The sequence below is a fragment of the Grus americana genome, chromosome 7 (genome assembly GCF_028858705.1).
Source record: "Grus americana isolate bGruAme1 chromosome 7, bGruAme1.mat, whole genome shotgun sequence".
Taxonomy (NCBI): Eukaryota; Metazoa; Chordata; class Aves; order Gruiformes; family Gruidae; genus Grus; species Grus americana.
This window is the reverse complement of record NC_072858.1, coordinates 23004573-23013428: the sequence shown is the minus strand read 5'-3', so window position 1 is coordinate 23013428 and position 8856 is coordinate 23004573. Positions and strand designations below refer to the sequence as shown.

The following is an 8856-nucleotide window of genomic DNA, read 5'->3' as shown; positions in this document are numbered from 1 at the left end:
ATACTTTGGGTTGGAAAGGACCTTTAAAGGTCATCTAGTCCAACCCCCCTGCAACGAGCAGGGGCATCTTCAACTAGATCAGGTTGCTCAGAACCCTGTCCAACCTGACCTTGAATGTTTCCAGGGATGAGGCATCTACCACCTTTCTGGGCAACCTGTGCCAGTCTTTCACCACTTATGTGGGCATAAGCTTTGCATTAGCTGAATGTAAGCCTAACAGCCTATGGTAGTTCCTCCAGCATCTTCTGTTGAGTTCTTTGCTGCAATATAACCTAGGTTGCTTTCCAAGGTTAGGGAGCCAACCAGGAGAGAAAGTTTGTTTCCTTATCCTTACCATTTCTTCCCACTTCTTAAACCTACTTAACCAAACTGCAGTATATGTAACAAAATTATGGCTTACCTGCCATGCCACCTCTGTTGGCATCAAAAGAGTTAAAAGATATTTTGATCAAGAACACAAGGATTGTTCTTTGTTTTCATAGTGTGGTCCGTGTGGTGGTGAAGCTGCCACCAGGAGGTCCCATGTGTGATACCATATTGTCTGCAGTTGAGAGGGACGTATGGAAACAGGGCATATCCTAACCTTTAATGAAAGCTTGCAGTGCTTGTGCGAGGAGATCCCTCAATGGCTTCTGCCGTGCCCTGGTGTGTAAACCACAAGTAATGATCACAGGCAGTAAGACAAGATGATTTGGAGGTGGTTATGTGCCATCTTGGCCTGCTCACCCTTGCCTCCTGTGCAGAAAACTGGCTGTCCTCTGCACTGGTGGGGATGGCAGCATAGCTCAGACCAGCATGGGTCTGTCTGAGCGAGGCTGGCTTTGTGTGTGCTCTCTCTTGTCCTGCAGAGACTATCAGGGCTCTCTTATTTAAGGCCAGCCTGGAATTAAAATAAATAAATGAAATAATTTTAAAAAATCAGCTACTCTGCCTCCTTGTTTCCACATCCCCACCTGTGTGGAGCAGGTAGGTAATTGGTGACAGTGCAGCTACAGAGTCAGCTGGCCAACGAACAGGTGAAGACCTTGGTGGCCACACTGCCCTGTCCCTGTTCCCCATGCTGATAACACTTTGCTACTGTCCTAGCTGGTGTAGCTGCTTTCTTGTCTACCCCTACAGATCCATTCTATTTAAGTCCTACAGACTGCTCTGTACAGTCTCTTTTGTGCCACTTGCTACAGAAGTGACTGATCTGTGAGGCCAAGGAGCCATAGATCCTTGTTGTTGTTGTTTACCTTTCCCAAAGCTTAGTTTTTGTTAATTTGTCTGTGAGATTCTTAGGAAAGAGATTACCTACTCTATCTTCCTAGAAACCACTTTCTGCACTTTGAATCCTACCAGGGTTTGGCATACTGTTACTCATTCTGGACGGTACCTGGAGTCTTTCACAAACACCTATGTGCTGTTCAGACTTGGCAGAACTCAAACATGCTATGTACCAGCAAAGTAGTCAATTTGTTGCTTACTATTCTATGTAAGGAATTGTTTAAGACTCATGGTATAAAATGTGATATTTGGGCAAAAGTCAATTTTCTTGTAATCTTATCCACAGGACAAATGAGACTACAGGTGATGCTCAGTCACCGTATCAGAAACTAGTCTTCCCTCCCTGTGCACTGGTAAAAAAGTGAATCTTCACCAGAAAACTGAAACTCTTGCTGCAAATAGCAATTTGAGCTTTAAGTGAGCATTTAATGTATTTAGGACTACTTCAAAAAAGATTTCTTTCTGGAACACTGTAGAAGAAATGTAATGGGAAACACCCTCTCCAGAAGGATCCACAGCCTGCTTTCACGGTCTTCAAGAAATTGTCCTTTCTCTTTCAGGTCTTACTTAGCCATCATGTACTCAGATTAAAGAGATGGAGCCTTCTGCTCTATAGGGTCTCTGTCTCCTCCCCCCTGATCTGGAGGACAGAAGGATGAAGTCCCTCTCTCCCACTGATTCAGGATTGCAGCCCTGATGTTACTGAATGAGAACAGTTGTGTGTGAAGTTTTGCTGGGGCTCTGCTTCCTCACCTGCAGCAGCTGAGTTCTATGCAGCTCACTGTGATGTGGTGGAAAGAAGCTCAGTTGTTTCTTTACAAATCGCTTAGATGTCTACGGTCCATGTCAGCTTCTAAACCATCCTGAGTCCAACAGTGGTTCTGAGCACAGTGCCAGTGACCAGGTACCTCAGAGGATGCTGAGGGCCTCATCCCTGCTGTCTGCTTCTGTTCTTTGCACGTGTTGCTCTTGTTCCCTTCTGCCAAGGAGGCACCTGGGGAGGACTGCCAGCTGCCTGCTCAGCTGGTACCAAACAGCTGCAGTCACAAGCTGCTTCTGCATCTTAAACGAACATGCAACCACCTAAGAGATGGACGGACAGAGCTGCTCTAGGAGAGGCATGGTTCTTGTTCACGTGACATGAAACAATTTCAAAATGAAAAATTTCACTACTGATCCCAGGACTAGGTTAAGAATATGAAATTATGTTGACATCAGCACCTTTTCTTCTCATCTAATCCAACTCACCCTTCCATCTCCCAAAGGGTGTTTAGCGACTTTTCCTCTTGCAATATGGTGTCTTACATAAAGGAGGTCTTGTTTAACAATTGCTAAAGCATAGGTCAAACAAGCAGGTATTTTGTATTTGTAGTCCATCAAGCAGCTAACCACTGTACTCCATCTAAAAATGGCAAATCCACAGGGAATATACAGGCAAAGGAGTCAGCAGCAGTGAAACCATTGTCTGGAGCATGGGGAGGGAAAAATTTATAAGGTGCCCAACATGGCTTTACTGTTGAATAATGAGACTGAATGTCAACTTGTGTGCATTAGAAGCTGGAGCAAAAATATAACCTGCTTGTGTTACTCAGCATATACCTGTGCTGTTGGTGTCCTGCTTGGTGTCACTACTGCCCAAAATGGGGGATGCAAGACAAGTGGCCCAGCCTTTCCAGAAAGTTCTCTAGCTCATGCTGGATGGCTGTGGAGCTGCAGGGACTGCAGGTGGGAATGGAGATCTTCAAATACTTGTTGCTGTCCACAATTTTTTTGTGTGTCTACTGATGCAGTCTTTTTGGGTGTATCTGTCACATGTTGGCTGACTCCTTTTATAAATTCTGTTTTGTAAAAGTCTGTTGCTGAAACAAATATGATGTTTTCTCTGATTGTTTGTAGGTTGTGACCATGCCATTCTGGCTGTAAAACTGCTGTAACCTACAGCAGAGCCTTTCTAGGAAGTCTTTGCTTAGCCCAGGGAACAAGCTTTCCTGTATCTACAGGAATTCCCCTTTGAGAGTAGTTGACCGTAGTTAGAGATAAATAGTAAAGGTATTAATAGTTCACAGTTAATAAATTAGAAACATGTCTGCTGATAAGCAGGAAAAGTATATGTTAAAATATACTATTAATGATGAAGGGTGTAATCTTGGAAATACTCTTCCTCAGGTGACAGATATGTTAAAGAAATTTGCCATTTTGTGTTACATGGCAGGAATGGTAGAATCAAAAAAAGCCTTATGCTTTTTTCTCAAGTTTTACAGAACTACAGGAAACAGACTCTGAAATCACCAGACCTGAAAGATAACCTTGACGCTGCACTTGTGCAACTTCAGGGCCTCTACCCATAGCATGCTCCACCGTCAACAAGGCTGGATCTGGTAACGTGCCCTTTTCAGTGCAAAGAGGAGCCTTTTCATCACCCATGCTTCCTTTAAGGATAATTAAGGTCACTGCTGTTAGAGGGAAATGATCCTGGAGTGACCTGTGTGGAGTGGAGGAGTGTAGAAGATGCAGTGATTCCAGTGTAAGCCCTGTGTAGCAGCAAATTAATGGACAGCAATTTCTGCTCTGTCCTTTCATGTCACACACTAGTAAAGGCTTTTCCTCTGAAAATGGTAGTATAACCACCAAAGAATTTTTTTTTTTTTAAACCATGGCAGCTAAAGATTGGAGTGCAAGAAAACTCAGCGAAACATTGGAGCTTGTTTCTGCCAGGATGCAAGCAAGAGGGGTAAGGGAAGAATAATGGGGAGGAATCTCTATGCAGTCCTTGAGTTGCAGTCCTCTGGTCAGGGCTGGACCTCCTGGGAGCTAGGAAGACCGAGGTGAGAGCTGTGCAGGGCACAGTGGGAGCCCACGCTATGTACAGCATGTATGGCAAAACCACCGCTGTTAAGAAACATATAAGCTGGCCTTTCAGGAGAAACTTGCAACTGCTCTGGAAAATGGGGAGTGTAAGTCAAGGATGGTGTAAAAATCACCAGGGGATCTTCATTCCCACATGTCAGGCTTTTTCCTGACAATCTTCCGCTGCTGCCTTGTAGAATACAGAGCAATCTCATCTGGCCAGATGTTTGCCTCCTGTTTGAAGGGGCAACAGTTAAATAGGTGACTTGTGTACAGGTGCGGTGATATCTGCATGAGGCAAAACCCTCCCCAAGTCTGTGAGCTTTGTAGGATGCTCCTGTCAGACATGCGTAAAGACATGATAATTGCGTGAAACAACAAACTGAGTGAAGTGACTGAAGGGTGCAATGAGATACGCTGTGTTCAGGGGATTTTGTCTATGTCGTAGCCATTTTCACCTGCACGAACTTAAGTACAGCATTTCCCAGAGCCCATCTAAGTCTCCAGCAGCAGTGGCCAGGTGCTTCAGTCCATGGTGAAGAAGACACAACAGCTAACCGCAGCAGGGGTAGGGGTATTTCTGCCTGTTGTTGCTGAGAGTGTTGGAAACACCCTGACCATCTACTAGGGGGCGAGCCGGACTAGATGGGGCTGGTACCCAGCGGGTGGCAGGACCCCCACCCCTCATCCTGATGGGGCGACCGGAGCCTCTCCCTCCGTGCCCACCATTCGGTGGGCACGGAGGGAGAGGCTCCGGTCGCCCCATCGGGTTGGGCGGCTCCTGGTCCCGCCCCCCCCCCGGTGCGATGCCGGGGCGGAGCTCGTCCCGGGACTGTATCTGCCGGTGCAGGGTGGGGAAAGCGGCTCGTTTCGGCTCACTCCCGGAGATGCTCGATATGGAGCTGCACATTGACCCGTCGGAGCTGCAGCTGCTGGGGGAATACGACTTTGAGAGGAAATTAAACGTCCGGGAAATTAGGGAATGGATGCAGCAGAATTGGTGAGAGGAAGAGGAGGTTGCGGCTCTGGTGCATCCCGGACCCTGGGGTAGCCCCATCGGGTAGTGAAGCAGGCGTGGGGTCCTCAGCGCTGAGGAGGAGGTTGGGGGGCTCTGGTCGCAGTGATGGTGCAGGTGCCAGCTGTCCCTCTGCAGCTGTCAGGGAAGGGCTGTGGCAGGGCCTCGGGCAGAGCAAACGGTGGTCGAGGTCGTGATGCAGCACGTAGGGAGGTTGTGATGTGGCAAGAGGATGAGAAGCAGCCACAGATGGCCACTGCGGGCCTTGCACCGGCAAAAAGGAAGCTCAGCCCTGCCGTGCTGCCCTAAAGCCTTGGAGAGAAGCGGGACGTAACACATGGCCTGTGAGCTTCTGGTTTTCTGGTGCAACTGACCTCTTTAGGCAAAGAGCATCTTCTGCCTGTAGGCTCTCATGTGTAAGTGGATAAAATGCATTGATGTGTTTACTCAGGATCGTGCTCACGGATTACCTGATCCCACCTTGTCCCATCAAGATCCCGTGGAAATCACCATGTAACAGCTCGCTTTCTTTTCTGTGGTCCCCAGGGTTTTCCTTGCCAGCTCTGCTCGCTGTCAGGGCAGGCTTCTTGTGACCAAGCCCAACCTTAACACGAGAAAAGGAGATCTTTTGTTTCTTGGTGAGAGTGCTCTGCTGGAGCCACAGAAGTCCAGCTGGAAATAGGTCAGTTTAGGTCTTTTCCTGACTGCTCCCTCTCCTCTACTTACAGGTACAAGTCTTTCTTTGTTGTTATGGCTTATCTGATTGTGATCTTTGGAATTCAGCATTTCATGAAGGAACGGAGAGCCTACAACCTGCGCGCACCACTGACCCTGTGGTCCTTCAGTCTGGCCTTGTTCAGGTAAGAGCCTTTGCTAAAGCCAGAAAAAGCTGTAGACCTTCCCTCAGGACTGGGTTGATGGGAAGTTCTGGGTATCCACTATGTCATTAGGGGAATAAATGTTTTTTTTCCCCTTGGAGGCCCTGTCCCATAAGGGAAAGTGAGCTGCTCATACAGGCCATTGGTTCCCCACCAGAAATGCTCCAGCAAGTCAAATGAGTTGCAGAAGGACCGCTGGGGACTGTGCTTGAAAATCATTAGTGGGTAAATTTGAATGTGAAGTTTGCAAGAGCAGAGATCCTCATTCAAAGGTTGCCTCACAATTATAAGGTTGATTTGAGGTCTATAACTCTTAAAAATAGAGATGATGCCCCCCCCCTTTTTTCTAATCTTGTTGTGTAGGAGGTGGGGAAAACTCTGGTGCACTCACAAAGGCACCTTTTTTACTGTAAATCTAAAGAAGAGCATGAAAAAGGCTGGGAGGTCCTCTCTGGCTGGTAGCATAATCTGGTTGAATGTATCAAAGTTGCTGACAGTCACCAGTCCTTGGGTTGTCTTTCCGGTATGCTTTGATACAGGGGAAAAAAGAAAAAAAAGTATGAGTAGCTGCAATGGCAGGAGAATGATGGTACAAAGACAGGGTTATTTTGCTGCCCGTTTTTTAGAGACACCTTTTAAAACCAGCCTGGTACTACTGCCAAGTTCTAGCTCTGTTTTTTAATTTTTTTTCCCCAGTCATGCAAGATGTGAAGATCAGTCTAAAATATCTCTTTTCAAACTGTCTGGTCTTACGGTACTGGTTTCCTGCAGTGACAGTGAGAATGATTCAGCCCCTGCTCTGTAATTAAACAAGCAGATGAAAATTTTCCAACATTGCCCTCATCTCCACTCCTTTTCAGTCTGTTTGGTGGGAGAAAGCAAAACTAGACTACTGCCTCTGTAACTCCAGAGGAATGTCTCTGCCTAGGTGCACAAGTTGGCTTTGGTCACATCTAAGGGACACTGGTTGCCCTCTGTGAGGGCAGGGCATGGCAGTGGTCTGTAAAATCACAAGTTGTGGGAGAGGGGTGGTAAGGGGATAACTGTTCACAGTCTGTTCAGAGACAAGCTCTTGCAAATGAAACTTATAGATTGATAACAAAGAAAAAAGGATGTTTCTTCTCATAAGCTGTAGGAACTGCCTGCCACAGGAGGTTGTAAATGCTCCCTGGGCGTGCGCTGTTGGCCCCTGTCAGGAGGTGGGACACCAGGACAATTGTCCCCCTTTTCTGACCAGATGTGGCAGCTCTTATTCTTAAGTGCCTCTTCAAGCAGTGGAAACAGAGGGTCTAAGGAGGACTGTTCTTTGCTTCTCAGACCTTGGCTGCTGCCATCCTCCAGGAGCTGTCACGTGGCACCAGGCAAGCCAAAGGGCCATGTTGGTGGCTCAAAACCCACTTAGTCCTTGTGCCTTGCCATTGTTCTGGTGCGAGCAGCAGCCCTTCCCTGCTCTGTCTTGCAGAAATGTGTGTTTCAAATCCTGGCCAAGAGGTCTTGGGCAAACCTGTGCCCAGAAAACAGGGGGCTGAAACCTGCTTGGAAGTCTAAGACAACAGTTTGTTTAGATGTCCCTGAGACTGCCTTGGGCATTGAGATGGAGTTAGTTAAATATTCTTGGGTGCAGAGCTGTCGGAGGCTCTGGTGGGGCCCTGGGCACAGTGTTCAGCTCTCCTCTTGTTTTCTTGCAGTGCCATTGGGGCCTATCGGGTCTGGAAGCAAGTGGCCTTCATCCTCTCTACCAAGGGACTTAAGCAATCGGTGTGTAGTCAATCCTTCTATGTCCACCCCGTCTCCAAGCTTTGGGTCTTTTTATTTGTGCTGACCAAATTCCTGGAACTGGGTGAGTCTGAAACTTCTCCTTATCCCATGTGCTCATAACTCCTTTGCTTTTGCAAGCAGTTTTTCTTTTACAGGTCTCTGTCCAAATTTTAATTGAAGAACAGGGCTGTCTAGCCTTGCACGTGTCACTCATTTTCTTGCTCCCTGTTGCTCAACCAAGACAACATGCTCTCTCTTCGCGGGGTTGCTGCCTGATGTTATTGCTCTGCTTTGATCCCCAGGCCAGTGCTTGGACTAGGCAATTCAGCACTAGGATGACTGTGGCAAGGGGGCAGCAGGCAGGCAGAGAGGGCTGGGCTTTCCACCTAGTTTCCACCCAAAAAAGTACAGAAGAGTTGGTCTGAGCTGTGTAAATAGAGCTAGGTAAGCAAGCCTGGGTCAAGGGGCTCTTGTACCAAAAATGTGCCAGCAGGTAGGTGCCTACCTGGGCTTTATCGATACAGACGATTCCAATGGGAACCTATATTTTGATGGGATTAAGCCACACAATGGCTTCAGCAGCGCAGCTTGCTCATTCTGCCTCACATGAAAACTTGTGCAACTGCTGTGCTTTTATCTGACTAACAACGCACTTCTTCCCCAACTGAAGGTGACACCGTGTTCATTGTTCTCCGGAAAAATAAGCTCATCTTCCTCCACTGGTACCACCACGCTACTGCGATGGTCGTCAGCTGGTATGGCTATAAGGAAATGGTGGCTGGCAGCGGCTGGCTTACAGCCTTGAACTTCAGTATCCATGCTATCATGTACTCCTACTATACCGTGCGAGCTGCAGGCTTCCAGGTACCCCGCTCCATTGCCATGGTAATCACCATTTCACAGATGGTGCAGATGCTGGCATATGTAGTAATGAATGCCTTGATCATCTTCTGGATGGAGGATAAGGTCTGCCACACCACCTGGACAGTTGTTTTCCTTTCATCCGTTGTGTATATCAGTCTCCTGGTGCTCTTCTGCAACTTCTTCCTCAAGACTTACCTGAGCAGCACCAAGAAATCAAAGGGGGAGTAA

The 8856-nt window shown here is 47.5% G+C and overlaps 1 protein-coding gene across 1 annotated transcript; it reads left to right on the top strand.

Moving 5' to 3' along the window:
- The first annotated feature begins 4919 nt into the window (after positions 1 to 4919).
- ELOVL3 (ELOVL fatty acid elongase 3) lies at positions 4920 to 8856 on the top strand. The gene is made up of 4 exons (XM_054831905.1): positions 4920 to 5113; positions 5857 to 5988; positions 7695 to 7846; positions 8435 to 8856. Exons 1-4 carry the CDS (start codon positions 4920 to 4922, stop codon positions 8854 to 8856), a joined length of 900 nt encoding a protein of 299 aa, XP_054687880.1.

Coding starts and splice junctions, on each gene's coding strand:
- ELOVL3 (XM_054831905.1), top strand. CDS start 4,920: ATGCCGGGGCGGAGCTCGTCCCGGGACTGTATCTGCCGGTGCAGGGTG. Junction 5,114..5,856: donor GAATGGATGCAGCAGAATTG/GTGAGAGGAAGA, acceptor CTCTACTTACAG/GTACAAGTCTTTCTTTGTTG. Junction 5,989..7,694: donor TTCAGTCTGGCCTTGTTCAG/GTAAGAGCCTTT, acceptor GTTTTCTTGCAG/TGCCATTGGGGCCTATCGGG.